Source organism: Columba livia, chromosome 2 (genome assembly GCF_036013475.1).
Source record: "Columba livia isolate bColLiv1 breed racing homer chromosome 2, bColLiv1.pat.W.v2, whole genome shotgun sequence".
Classification (NCBI taxonomy): domain Eukaryota; kingdom Metazoa; phylum Chordata; class Aves; order Columbiformes; family Columbidae; genus Columba; species Columba livia.
The window spans coordinates 55,104,641-55,119,566 of record NC_088603.1 but is presented as its reverse complement, the minus strand read 5'-3'; the positions used below and the strand labels follow the sequence as shown (position 1 = coordinate 55,119,566).

General features: G+C 38.1%; 1 protein-coding gene across 1 annotated transcript in view; it reads right to left on the bottom strand.

The window, feature by feature from the left end:
* The window catches only part of VPS41 (VPS41 subunit of HOPS complex), a 107,273-nt gene that overhangs the window by 36,958 nt on the left and 55,389 nt on the right, over window positions 1-14,926 (bottom strand). The window contains exons 8-11 of the mRNA XM_065052012.1: window positions 12,883-13,002; window positions 9,602-9,748; window positions 8,350-8,416; window positions 1,394-1,491 (exon numbers count right to left, since the gene is read on the bottom strand). Coding sequence (XP_064908084.1) covers window positions 1,394-1,491; window positions 8,350-8,416; window positions 9,602-9,748; window positions 12,883-13,002 — 432 coding nt within the window. The remainder of the gene's footprint in view (window positions 1-1,393; window positions 1,492-8,349; window positions 8,417-9,601; window positions 9,749-12,882; window positions 13,003-14,926) is intronic.

Genomic DNA, 14,926 nt, shown 5'->3' with positions numbered 1-14,926 from the left:
AGAGCATTTGTAGGGAGCAGCACTTCTGCTGCAAGCTCAGGCAGGTCAGGCCCCATGGAGCCAAGACACTGACAGGGGGGTTCCTACCACACCAGGGCACAGACACAGTGATGGGGAGGAGAGTACTTTTGTTTTCTTGTTAGAGTTACCCAGAGAACTGAGAAGTCATCAAAGGTCAGCATTCAGAGTTTCTTTAAAAGGCTAAAAGCAAATACATGAAAAAAAAAAAATATCTCTTTCCTATGTTCAGTTACCTTTATATCACCTGAAATTCTCTTTTCATCTTTCTTTCCCGAAGCAGTTAGAATTACTTTAACCTCTATCAGTCACTACCTCCTTTATTCTACACTCCTTTCCCATGCTACTACTTCATTAACAGCAGCTTCCCAGTTTCCTCGCTCCTGAGCATTTCTACCCACCTTTTCCTCTCCCTTCCTTTTCCCATTTGTTTGCCTCCTTTCCTTCCACCGCCTCTCCTTTGCTAAAGGACTACTGTACTGGCTCTCTTGGGAAAAACTGCTGTGACATTATTTTTCTCCCTAATATAAATAAAGAAATAATAATCTGACATCCTGCAGCAGAGCTAGAAGCTAACCCTATTGATTTCAGCAGGCTCGAGCGTTTGTTTGAACCCACAGCATTGCATTGCCTAGCAACTTGTGCACCCAGTTGCTTAAGGTTACTATGGTGATGGTTGTCTAATGCAGCCGTACTATCAAAGAGATGATCAAGAGCATCTGCCATTCTCACATCGCAACTTCAAGGATTTCCTCCACTGCCTCGCCTTTTATTTGGCAATATGAAATAAATGTCGGAGACAGACATGGCACTCACCCGCGTGCAGTAAAAACGGCTCACATGAATTCTAATTTCCACCTATCTACACATGTATCTGGGTGTACACAACTAAAGGTCTTAGAAGCAAGGGAGGCAATGATGCTACTTGCTCACGATCGCACATCCCACCCCCGCCACAGTGACTTTTATTGCTTGAGTTGATCAACTTCACTACTCAGTTCTTCTAGGATGCAGTGTCAGCAAGCCTCTCTTGTGGCTCAAAAAGATTCTTTGTGTCTTCTGGTGAAGAAATAGCAGAAAGAAAAGAGGAGAGAAAAAGAGAGGTGGGGGAAAGGAAGGATAAAGGAGAGAAAAGGATGATCTAGAGACCTTCTCTGCCTCCTGCAAGAAAGAAAGGTAGCCAGACAGGACTTCTGAAAGCTAAGTACGTTAGTCTTCACCATTGTCTCCACTGACCTTATTTACAGGCCAGAGAAGTTTCAAGCATTGTTCACTACCAGCAGACTACACATTTTTCCACAGATAATCAGATCTGCATGACCAGTTTAAATGCCCAACTCACAGGGACAGTTTACTGCTGTGAAGAAACTCTTACCGTTTTTTCAGAAATCTCCTTTACGTATGAAAGTATAACAAGCTGGTCACACAGAGGTGCAAGTCCACTGATATAGAATTCTGTGTCGAACTGGAAAACTGAAACACAGAAAAGAACAAACTGTTAAATAAATGACTGTGTATGAACTACTCCCTAAGAAAAAACACACAACTGATTTTCAGCAGCAATCAAAAGCATGCAGTAGCACTTCAGAGAAATGACGACTCAATACATATAAAGAACCTACAGACTTCCCAGTTGGATCAGCAAGATGAAAAATTACATTTAACAGATTAAATTCCATTAAAGCTTGCAAGAAGAAATGTTTATGCTCCAGGACATGCTAGAGATGAAACATTTGAAATGAATGGTCAGCCTGATTTTCAGTAATCATATTAAAAAAAAGAAAGCAAACCCAAACTCAATAAAACAGGCAATAAATAGTACATCTTCATGGGTTTGCATATTCACAGAAAGTCATGTGGCCATAACAGAATCACACCTGCTACACCTATTGCTATGATATATGAAAACACAAAGACCATCATTTATTTATCATGACTTTAAACATCACAGGAAGATTTACAGTTACCCTAATTGCAAAGAAAACTTATGGTTAAACAGTCCCTTTTCTTGTTGATGGAACTGAAAATGTAATTTCCTAAAACTGGTCTTGAAATTGAGAAAGTTACGTGACAACGATCTTGAGAAAGAAAAAGAGAGCTGAACTGTATTTACAAAAAGTTTCATTACAGCAGACCCCTGTCACAGAAATAGCCCTTTTGTTTTATTCTGCTGGATTTGCAGTGCAAGCATTCAACATCTGGGAAGCCCTTTTTGCGGGCTCCTGTCTCACAAGGCCCAAAACAGGAATCATCTAAGTGCTCATATTAGAAAACATTGTACATATAAGCTTTTATGAAAATATCAGATGTGTCATAATTTTCTTCTGAAACATGGTTTTACGAGAATCTAAGTGTACGGAGGAAACAAAAGCTTCCTTGCTTTCTGCTTGGCACGCTACATTACTAATATCTACTGTTTACTGAAATAGTTACTCATTATTTTAGCAAAGCAAACAGAAGATGCAGCATAATGACACTAAAAATAAAGCTAATTTTCTTTAGCTAAGGTAACAAGAAGGAACAGGAGAAACAATCATCCTCCTGCTAAAGGAGAAAAAAATACTATTGAGTAAAGTACAATTTTGACACCTGTCTCTCAGTGAATAAGCAAATACGGTTTTTCTCTTAATTACTGCTGACACTTCGACATCACTGGGAGTGCAAAATACTACACAAGGGTAGAGCACTCTATCCATTCCAGGAAATAACAGGTTCACTTTTGTAATCCTCTGTTACTTTGTTCTAGCCTGCAAGACTGATGAGATTACTTTGACTGTGTTGCTCTGAGTGATGACAAACCATGTCAGAAACATCTACATAATATATCTTATGCCCAGTCTACAATTTAAAACAATTTTTAAAACAATATGAGAACGCAGGAAGAAAAACACGGAAAAGAAAAAGTCAAATCCATAATGATGGCAAGAAGGATAAGCAAAGAAACTTTCAGCTTTAAAAAGTGACAAGAGAAGGCTCTCAAAGGCATACAAAACATTGCAGTTTGAATTTGGAGAGGAAAACAGCGTGGTGGATGGTACATTTATAAAGATTATGGGCACAGTTTTTAAAAAACGTGAGTTTCTTTGACTTGCACTGGAACTTCAGTTCTTTTGCTACTGAAAAACGTTTGTAATGTCCACCTAATGGTGTATTTAGGATCAAGCAGCAGTATTGTTCTGCAAAACAAAAAATAAACAAAAATCATCACTTCAAGTTTTCTTTTTAAATGGAGTTTAGTTTCCTTGGTTTCACTTTCAGCTTTGTCTCAGCTCATCCTCCTCAAGAGGCCTTGTTGAAACACAATGCTCCAGCTCTGCTGCTACAGCCTTGAACAAAGAATAGCTGGCTTAGACAGTGCTTCTTGACCTGATAAAAACCTTTGATGCAGCTAATCAAAAAAGTCTTACTGAAAAAAACTATAGAAGTTATAGCTGCACAGAACACCAATAGGTTAATTTGACTTACTCTCTGGACACTTTGTTGTGATCAAGGGGGGGAAAAAAAAGCCAACACAGAGGCAATAAGAAATGCTGTTAATTTGAAAAGGATCCAAAACAATTAAAACAAACGTAGTATTGAAGGAAATTGGAATGACCGAGATATGGCCATGTGTCATACATGTTTACGCCTGTCATAAGAGAAGATGGAAGATATGCTGACAGTGGATCTATTCTACGTTCAGCATCTATGTAGGGCTGTCAAACAAATTACCAGGAAGAAAAAAAGAAATCCTGCGAATCTTTTCTTATCGTTCATCAAATGAAATGTATGAAATACACCACACTACAGAAATAAAACAATACATACTACATTATTTACCCAAACTCTAGAAAGCAACTTTCTCTGGAATTTAAAGATCCACACACACACGACAGACTGAAACCAAAAGAAGTCTATTTTGTTTAATCAAATCTCAAAAAACAGTCCCTGCTTTTCCACTGAAAATTTATATAGAGTGAAATTCTGGTTACAGTCAGAGGTTTTTGCTGTTGATTCCAATGGGGCCAAGATTTCGATATTGTCTTTTGGGAAAGTTAGGAAGAAGCTGAACCAGCAAGCTAGGCTTAAAATCTAAACTCTGTAAAGCCTCTGTCACTAAAAGCTGTTGCCTTACAACTTGCTACCAGCACAGAATGAAAACGAGCAAGACATTGTGCTACCAAAACAATTTCTCTCAATTACAGTATCACACTAATCAGAAACATCAGGAAAAAAGCCCACCACCTCATCAGGCCAGTAATGATCAGTCTGGTGAGGTCTACTCTTTCAATTATATTAGAAAAATGTCTTGTGTACTGTAAGCAGCGTTACAATTTGCTGCTTTAACTGCAGTAAGGTTGTGTGAAACAGAAGTGCTACCATGGTGCTGAAATCATCTTGCCCCATTGCACCTCACACAGCAATAATCTTCAGAAATATGGCAATTGCCTGTACAACTCTCTAGCTACAGACACACAACCTTTATGGAAATCCCATGGAATCCTTGATGGCAACTGGAAAGTCAGAAGCTGAGTTTCAAAGCTTCAAGGTTGATCTTCTGAAAAACTCATTTTCCCATTACACATTGAACTGAGAAAAATTTGTTAACCAATATGGAAAACACTCTGGAGTCTGATAATCTTGACTAATGTTATCAAGAAATTTAGAAGTGATCAGTTTGGATTGTGGCAAACCAAGATGAGCAAAAGTCTAAATAGAATTTACTATATAAATGGGATGGGTATTTTCCTTCTGCCCGCTCTCTCTCCCATTTTTTTGGGCAACTTGCTTCTCAGAGTGCAGCAGACTTGTTCCAATTAAATGTTTGCATAAATCAGCACATAAATTTGATGACATTTAGTCACAGTTAATTTCCTGCTCATCATATTAATTAATTAAGCTTTGAGTTCTGTCTATATAAAGAGAAAAATGCTGGTATGGTAGATCCCAGTATCTCACTTTACAAACCAAAAATAAATATTCCCATGTTTTCTTTTCAGATAAAAATGTGCAATCTCAATGCTTGGTGGTAATTTACTATGCAGTTATACAGCTATTCCTTTACAAAACATACGTTGCAAGTGTATCCACAAAACACGTAATTTTTAAACCAGAATCCTACTTTGTGGGGAATATGGAGGAATGAAGAAGGGAGACAACTGCTCAAGAAGTATTGCTGGCTGCTTGGCACCTGGAATTCAGCTGAGATTCCTCAGATAAAATTTGGGCTAAAATAAATTGAATAGGAAGTCTCTAATTGACTTCAAGTCTTTTACTGACTTCCAGTGCTAATCTCTATCTTCCACTATCAAGAACAACTTGAGTAACTGAGGCAGAGATAAAGTACTTTTCCATACAAGTATATAAAATCCTGAGCTACTTGACAAGGCCGTTGAAGAGCAGATGCCCCCTTTCACTTTGAAAAGGCATCATATTAACTGCAAAGCGCTAATTAGTTCTTTAGCAACCCGCCTTCTCACAGATTCCAGCTGAGGAGGGTTTCCCTGTTCAGACCAGAAGTTGTCCAGCATTACAGCTTTTGCACACGCATCAGGAGCGAGCACAGACGTCAAGCGCTCTTTAAGAAGGATCACAACAGCATTTAGTCCATGTTAAGCCTGTAATTCAATACCAATACTTTCTAATCAATACACTACTTCACAGCGGTAGCTGACAGAGCTAAACTGATAGGATCTGCTCAGCTAACATACATTTAAACCTAAATAGAAACATTTCACTGGAGTTTATCTTCAACACCAAATGAAGACCCACAGAGGCAATGAACTGTAACACATAAACAAAAACACTGGAAAAGATTACTGAAGAAAATCACCACTAATATACTGAAAGATGTAAATAAAATTAGCAATGCCATGCAGATCTCAATGCAATAGACCTGTGTAATTGATCTAATTTCTCTTACAGGTAATCACAGCATCACCTTATCTAAAATAGAACAGCTACAACAGTTCAGTGGTGTTACTTTCCCACATTACGGGCTGTGTAGTTTAGCATCATGGTAGACACTGTATTTATTTCCTGCCTCAGAGTAAATATAGCTATATGTCAAGACAGAATCAGAAGATGAAGAAAACTTTGTCACAGAGGATCCTATGTACCTAACTTGCCGTGCAGGAAATGCTCTGTTTTTGTATTCACTGGGTTGCAAACCACTGGAGAAACATTTATGATTCTACTAATGCCATCACAGTTTACCATAATACTATTGTGGAATTTTGAGGCCCTCAGAACGGCTCTAAAAGAGCATAAATCTGAAACTGTTGAAACATGAGAAAACACTGTGTTATCATAGACTTTGTATGTATTGCCCTGATGAGCAGAGAAGCAAGTATGAAGTCTCCTATTCCAATGCTGGTTTTCATTCCAGGTGTGAAATTGTAAAAGCGAAAGGAAAAAATAAAACAAAACAAAACCCACACCACTAAACACGACAAAATTTACACTGTGCCATGGGTTTCATTTTTCATAAGTATGTTGTCAAGATGTTATGGGTCAAAACATCTGGAGGATATTCAGCTATCCTGCCACTGAAGGATATTCAGGATATATGCCTTGTATAAATTCTTTACATTATGAAAGCGTATCAACTTATGTTGCCACTCAAGGTATTAGCGGTCTTGCAGAAAACTATACTGGTTGCTGGTCTTGCCCATTAATATCAGACCTTGCAGCTATGCCATTGAAAAGTAAAGTTGAAATAAAATTGAAATAGATGCTATGGCATGACACACAGCTCTCAAGACCTTCTATGTAACTACATCAAAAGCTATTGTAATTTATATTGAGACTTGAACAAATAATGTCTCTCTCTTTTTCCTCCTAATCTAATACCCACGTTTCAATGAGTGCTGCTGACAGCATTTGGCAGAGCTGTTCCAGTGCTTTGACCTGAAACTAGAAAGAAAAATCTCAAGCATATTGTTAACAGGTTAAGTGAGATAGAATGCCAGTCCTCAAGGATACAGAGAAGATTTTAGGCTAAAAATTGTAAGATGAAAAAGTTACTTCCACAAATATCTCTAATCTTCAGGTCTGCACTGAAGTAATCCGATGACAGCTTTTTTTTTTAATTATCTTTTAATGATGTTCCAATAGACAGTCACGTAAGATTAGCTTCCTCCAGGGAGACACATTATAGCTGAAGTAGAAGTTACCTCTGTTCACTATGTAAACAGCCCCATTTAATTATTTTCTAAAAGCTACTTATAGGTACAGGAAAGATCTGAGGCTAAAACTTAAAGTTGAACTTCCTGACAAAATTCTCTCAAATATCCTAGAATCCACAGTTGATTATTCTGTTGGGACCATGTATTCTTAAATAACAAATAGCTTTCAGGTCTCAGCTAATTGTCAGGCATGCCACTGCCTCTCAGTATGCACAGTTCCTATAGAGTTTAACAAGTCTCCTAGTTTATTTTCAGAAGCTATTTTAAAACGTTGTTTTTTTTTTTTTTTTCCTGAAATCAAAAAGCCTATATACACCTACGCCACGCACCATTCTAATCTGACATGAGTCAGGATCTTGCATGTACACTCTTCTCTAAAAAGTCATGTCATTATAGTCAAGCCAAGGATGCACCAAAGTTTACAAACTGTCGTCCAATCATGATTTGAGGGTCTGTTTATCACCCCAGCAGCACTACCTTTTCATATATATTTATTATATATTCTCCAGAAGAAGTTTCTGGGACAGTTGTGACTTTTTGTTTATGTCTCCTCTTCCCCTCCAAATTTCCTTTAGTTCCACTTTATGCTTTACTTAATACACACCTTTTTTTCAAGACCTTTTCCATTAATCAGCAATAATGAAATGTATTCACATTGCCTAAGCTAGACAAATAAGAAAGCAAGGGAGAACATAAGATGCAGAAGTAAAAAAGGCAACAAAAAGAAATACAAATCATTTTCCATCACTATACCAAAGAGATGTGTAAAAAGAGGAAAAAAAAAAAAAAAAGTTATGAGCAGTGTAGTTAAACAACACATAAAGTAGCCTGTTTTCTCCTTGCTACTACACTGATAGTCATTTAACCAAGATGAAAAACTAACTTCTCTGTGGGAGTCCATGTGAAGAGAAAGTTAAGACATCCACTGTTTACAAAAGGATCTCTAATTTTAGATGATCACAGAATTTAAGACTCTCTTTGAATAAAAAGAAAAATCCTGTGCAGGAGGACTTTACGACAACCTCATCAACTACAAATGAGGAGACATTTATGTTATGACTAAACATTGCCTCTGAACTGTAACAGTTTTTTTCATGCTACAATGTGAAAACAGACCTTTAAAGCTTATACAATTTTGAAAGAGAGCACATTCATACAATCATACCTATTTCCACATAGCGGTTTGGAAGGTCACGCATTTCACTGGCATGCCGTTCTTTTACTGAGCAAATCTAGGAAACAAAGATTTGGATCATTACTATGAAGTCCTAAAATTATACTAACTTTTCCTAGAAATGCTTTTTCTTACTGAGGCATTCTCGGACATGTATTTCTGTATTTTGAAAAACACAGTGAGGATGCATCACCGAAGAAGAGAACCGGACCACAAAGTTAGAGCTGTAGCCCACAGCCTTATAAGTATGCTGAGAGAGGAGAAGGAAAATGGACCGCAAGAGAGAAAGCTGAAAACATCTGCCCACTAGGATTTCTTCATAGTAGCATATATGTAAGTTTGATTTTGGTATCTTCCCACACTTTGCATCTCATTACCTTACAACTTCAGTCAGAATACGCTATTGCGACTCCCAATAACAGGAGGGGAATATGTACATATAAAGAAATGCAAATACCCAAATGTTGTGAAGCACGCACAATACAAGGGGGAAGACAGATGCCAACCTCGTGACAGGCCTCCTCATTTATAAAACTCCAAGTTTGATGCTCCAAAAGCTTTTTACGCTTCACCTACCTCACTTTATCCTCCCCTTCCATCTACTCCTACCAAGTACTTTTAATTTCCCACTGTGCAGTGATGTAGCAGTCTGTTATTAGATAACAGTTAACAGGCTTGTAACAAACTCATGCCAGGTACTGGTCTGAGCAAATCATAGGCAGTCTGAAGCACACGAGTTCCCCATGCCAGTTCCCTACTGAAAGCAGAACAAAACCTCAAGCAATCTGTCTCTCCACACCCCGCCCCCCCCCAACTTTTTTTTCCCCACAGCTGACCAAAATCATACGGCTGTTTTAGCAGTCACAACCTCCTCAGCCCCCAAAACAATGCCCTCCAAAAATACCTCGTAGTAAGTTTTCTTCCTCAATGCTAATCAAAAGAAATGAATTCAACAGCCCACTAAGAGCTTTCAAAAGAGGAAATCTCTCCGAGGCACAGAGAAGTGTCCCTGAGGATTACATTCGCTGCGTGCTCACACACAGAGATATGTCTGACCGCTGGGTGTCTATCACTCCTCCTCCTCATGAGGGTCAGTTCAATGACATTTCTATGGCAGCGGGAGTTCTGCACACTGTAGTCAAACCAAATTCTATTTTTTTCGATTGTCTTTGCTTTTTCAGAAATAATCCTCTGTTTGTCTGTGATAGCAGCAAGCATTTATTACAAAGACAGGTAATTGCACCTTTACTGAATTTCCCCAGCCAATAATCAGCGTTAAATTATCCTTCCAGCAAAGGCTGCAGGGATACATATCTGGGCGAAGGCTTATGTCGTCTCGAGGCACATTGGTAATTCTTTGCTTGGAGATCATGTCAAGTATCTTCACGCCCTGAAAGTTAAAATACAAGAGAACTTTATTCAGTATGACAAACTCCTACTCACCACATCCCAGAGTATTTTGTATGCTAAGGCAGGGATAGCAGTTTACGGCATAAGTTTCAGGGCTGGGCTAAATATGCCATCAGAAAAAGCTGTCGATATGAAGAGCCATCTAACCCAGGAGGTAACAGAAGGAAAGAGTAAATTAGATATTTTAAATTCATGTGCCAAATGAAAAAATATAATAAGTGAATGAGTGACAGATTAGCAACTCCAGTCATGAACCAGTTTCAACTGGCTGAGCTGGTGCTACTACTGGAGAAATGAAAAAATCCCAACTCTTCCACAACAGACCCTGGAAGAAGCAGAAATTTCCACCTTGGAAAAAGAAAAGATGTGAAGCAAGAGCTCATTAAGATAAATGAAGCCAATCTGTACTTCTCCAGAAATGCATTTCTACTCTTACATTAAAAACAAAAAGCAAGCATATTTAAACGATGCTTGGTTCTGTACGCTGTGATTTTTCACTGCCTCCTCAGGAAATCTCCTAAACTAACAGAACAACAAGTTTAAAGGAAGGAAGATTAAAGTAATTTGAAAGAGGGAAGGAAAAAAAAAAAGAGCTATTAATCAGATTTTTCAGTGCCATTTATAAAAGGTGAGCTATAACCTTTCCAATAGCAAAATGGAGATTAATTTCATGTTAAGTAATGACTTGGTCTTAGTGATTTAAAAACAAAAGTCCCCAACATAAAACAAAGCATTTTAGTAGGTATTTCCTTTAAGCTCAGTGAACAGAAAAAAACAACTCTCACGATCACAGAAAAGGGGATGGAAGAGACCTTGAAAGGTCAGCGTCCAGGATGCCATTCCATGTTAGGATTTTTCTAGTGACAAAACAAAACTGATTTAAAAGATTCCTGTGCCCGTTTCTGTTCCTCCCCCACTGTGAGTTTCTATGTCCCTAGCTGTACAGATACAACTGTTTTTAAGTGAAAGAGTCTAAACATGGGGGGTCATGATCTAAGCCAGATTTTGCCTCTTGTTTTGTTATAAATCAGAAAGAGCAGTAAGTGGTATGGTGGCAGGTGCTGTTTTGTTTTGCTTTGTTTTCCACACAATCTTTGTCCGTGAAGAGCTCTAAGCATGGAACACACTTCTGTTGGCATCTCTCAGGTTAACAGTCAACAAAGTTTCAGAAAAAAACTTGCACACAGCATCTGCAAGGTAGAAACCCCAGATCTCTGGGTAACATAAACAAGGAGGTTACGCCTTGTCCTTTCTAAGATCACCTGATAAAATTTGTGATCTTGCTTGAACTGCGCTTTAGTAAAGTTGTATTTTATTAATCTCACCACTTGGTCTTCAAGGATGATTTTCAGATAAAAGTGACATATATCACACCTTCTGTTTTTCTATAAGATGGCAAATCCTATACGGGACAGACTAGCTTACGTTTAAAGCGCCTTTCAAACCAATAGCATAGGATCTTCTATAGTTAAATGTATGCCATTTGCACCATAAACCAAAAGGACTTAAGAGTCAACTTCCTATCATGAAGGAGCCTTAAAACTGTTCAAACGGGAATTAAGCAGCCTAATGTCTCTAAGGATTTGGTCCTCGGGTGTCTCAGTTTGTAAAACTTACAGTCTTGGCCATGGAGGAAGAAGAAGGGCTGATACAGCACCAACCATGGGCTACTTGAGCATCTGACAAGCAGAATTAAGTCTTGCCTAATTAACCTGAAGCCCACCTCAGAATATCTAACGTCTAACAAGCCCACATTCATTGTACCAAAAAAAAAAGGCATAAGAAAATAAAAAAACTTGGTAGTCATGCACAGACAGTAACAAGCAAGGGTAGAAAAGATTTTTTCTGACTTCAACAGAAAAACAAAAAACAAAAATGGAATGCAAAACATTGCTAGATGATGGAGAAATTTTTAAAAAGGTAAAGGGGGAGAGGAAAGGCCAATAACCAAATATATTAATCTTTTGGAGGGCAAGTGTCATTTCATTTTTCATTGAAAGATAGGCCCTGACCATGCCTTTTTGTCTCTGACAGATGGCTCTCAACATTTTATTAGTATTCTGTGTTCTGATGTGGCACATCATCTCTAGGGATAGCTCTCCCCAACTGTCCTATCTATTCTCAGCAGATTCACCTAGAATATATATTTTAATTGTATGGCTCTGAAAAGAACAAAACCTTCAAAAGAGCTAATTTTATGACCACCAAGCACTCACTGAAATTTCAAATCTAATGCAGTAATGAAAAGGCAGCAAATAAACAAAAGTCCACCTCTAACAATTTCATACAAAACTGGTTTTGAAAGGAATAAAAGAACAATAGCTTTAAAATATTTTAATAAAGGTTTCCCTTCAGAAGGGAGAAAAACAATAGAAGGAAAAAAGCTACTGTTTCAGAAGTACTTTCACCACATTTTAAAATAAGACTTTGGAATTTAGACATGATACATACTTAAAAACATATCCCTCACTGCTGAGCTTTAAAACACAGACCTTGACCCATCAATTAGATATACAGTGATAGGTGAAATGCAACTCTCAGCATGAAAGTGATGTTTCCCTTTAAAATGTGAATTACACTTAGAGAAAAAGGGTCTATTTTCTCCTAAGTCTAACCTTCTCTAGTGGCCTACCAAAACAAGAAATTATTACTATGATTTATTATAATCTGCAGTATTTGAAGTACATAGTATAATATCACTTCAGTACAAGTTACAAAATCAAGACAGGTTTGCATTTTATTTTTGGGAGGTGGTGAATTTCTGGTTTTTTATATAAATAAGAGTTACATTGTCATTCCTTCCTCAGACTGTTTGCTTCAATAAATTGTAGAATAGCGTACAGTAGTGACCATCCCCAACAGTGGTATGTAGAGCTACTTTTCTGAATTTCTTCAGAAGAGGCAATCATGTGAAGAACACTGACTAGCCAGCAGGAAACACCAGAACTAATTTCTACAAAGAAATGGGATATAAAAACTACCATTCAATGCCTTTATACCTGATTCTTCACATGTACCATTTTTCAATGGAATATTTTGGCAATTAATGTTGAAATATTTCAAATATCAGTATAACGCAGGGGTATTTTTTTAACAGAGGTGACAAATACTTACCATATTATTGGCCCAAGCTATTAAGTGTCCTCTCCATTTTACATTTCTTATATTTCCTTCCCCTTCATGTAAAACCGAAGGCTTCCATCTATTCATCCAGCCTCTCTCATATAACAGCAGCTACGAAGAAGAGCAACAAGAAATATTTCTGTGATACAATGCAGTATTTAAACAGGAGAGATGTTTGTTGCTTCAGTATCAAGGACAATGAAAAAATAAGCACCTATTACAAAACAAATAATTTTCATTTAGTACATATACACTGAGAAATCATGCATACTACAGAATTCAGGTTATTTTAATAATAATATTAATAAGCAGGCCTTCCATCAAGTTTTTTCAGAGAACAGTAAGTATAATTATTTCCATTTTAAGGATAAAGAAATTAAGGTATTTGAGAACCTAAGCCTATGGAACTAGCGACAACACTTCAGAAAGCTGGTGAAGAAACCAGGCCACCTCACACCTATCCACTGATCTGGTGATAGGCTCCTTCTTCCCTCCAAAAAACAGAGATAGGAAAAGTGTACCAAATGTGTGGAGCTGTCAAAGAAAACGAATGAAGACTTCTAAGTTTTTGGCCTTTTGCGTGGCCCCATGTGGAACTACATGGCCTTCCACAGGGCTCTAGAGATGCTGTGCATTAGTCCCACACTTGCAAACTGCACCGTACCATAAGTGCTGCTGACTGGAAAGCTTGTGTGATTGGGAATCCTGGGTTCTGCAAATAGGGAAGGAATTTAAATATATCTAAATGCACAGGAGATGCTATGAAGTGCTTTGCAGCAGCAAAGAAAAATCCAGCTACATAAAGACAATTTGCATGACCGTCCAGCTATTTTACCGGGTCCTGTATGGTTTTAGGAAGTCATTAAATAAGATTATAACATGGAATCACTTTCAGTGATGCAAAGTGCAGCACGTGGAGGAATATCTAATTAAGAAGCTGAAGCATCTGTGGAAGATCATACTCTAAACACCAGTCCTGCCAACTTTTGAATGAGTGCACTCATGTACAGACACGTGCACAACCTGAACCTGAGCTCCCATGAATGCACAATGACTATTAAGAGGTGTAAAATTGCTACTTGCAAGGACTTCTACCACGGTAAAACCTAAATTGAGTACCTGTTTTGCTAATATTCCCTAAGATCCTGCTATACACACTTTTTTATACATGGGATCTCCGTCCATATTTGCATATGAGAAATGATAAGACACTAGTTGTTTAACATCTTTTAACAAACTAAGGGATTTTTAAAGGCACTTACACAGACTGCCTCTCTCTCCTACAGCCACAAGATGGCACTAGAAGACAGGTATTTTCTCCAAAAAGTTTAAAGTAGGCACTATCCAGGATGGTCTATCAGAAACTTTTGTGTGAAGTGCACTGCAGACATCAAACTTCTCACTCGAGCGTATCTTGCCATTTTAACCTCACTCAAAATGACCGTGCATCTTTCACATAGCTCACATGAACACCCATTTTAGACAGTCTAGAGATGTTTTCTTCCCACCTACAAAAGGTCTACTCAATAAAACTCTCAGAGAATATGCTGTATCACAGCAAGGCAGTCATGACATTGAAAGCAGGGGTAACATCGATGCTCACGAGGCAGATCCACACACAGGAACGTGCCTCAGTGGGCTGGCGGGTGGGTGTGAAACAAGGGAGCAGCCCTCAGCCCAAACAAATTGGCTCCACTCAGAAGATGGGGACGTTGCTAAAAACTAAGCGCTGTGCTGATCCAAACTTGAAAATGACTTTTTTCCAAGTCCACAAGCTCCTAAGGAGAGGTTCAATGGAAAAAGAAGTGTCACTCGGACACTTCTTTCAAGACAGTCCGGTAAAGACAGCAGCAAGTACAGAGTATTTTCATCTGAACTTAACTGGACAAGGCTGTGAAAAGTGGTGTGGACGAAGTGAAATATTAAATCTTGCTGACGTCAATTATGTTACTGAACTTTGAATCTCTTCTGCTTGTGACTGAATTGTGATTTAAGTTTATTTATTACACTCAAGATCCAGAGCAGCTTGGAATGA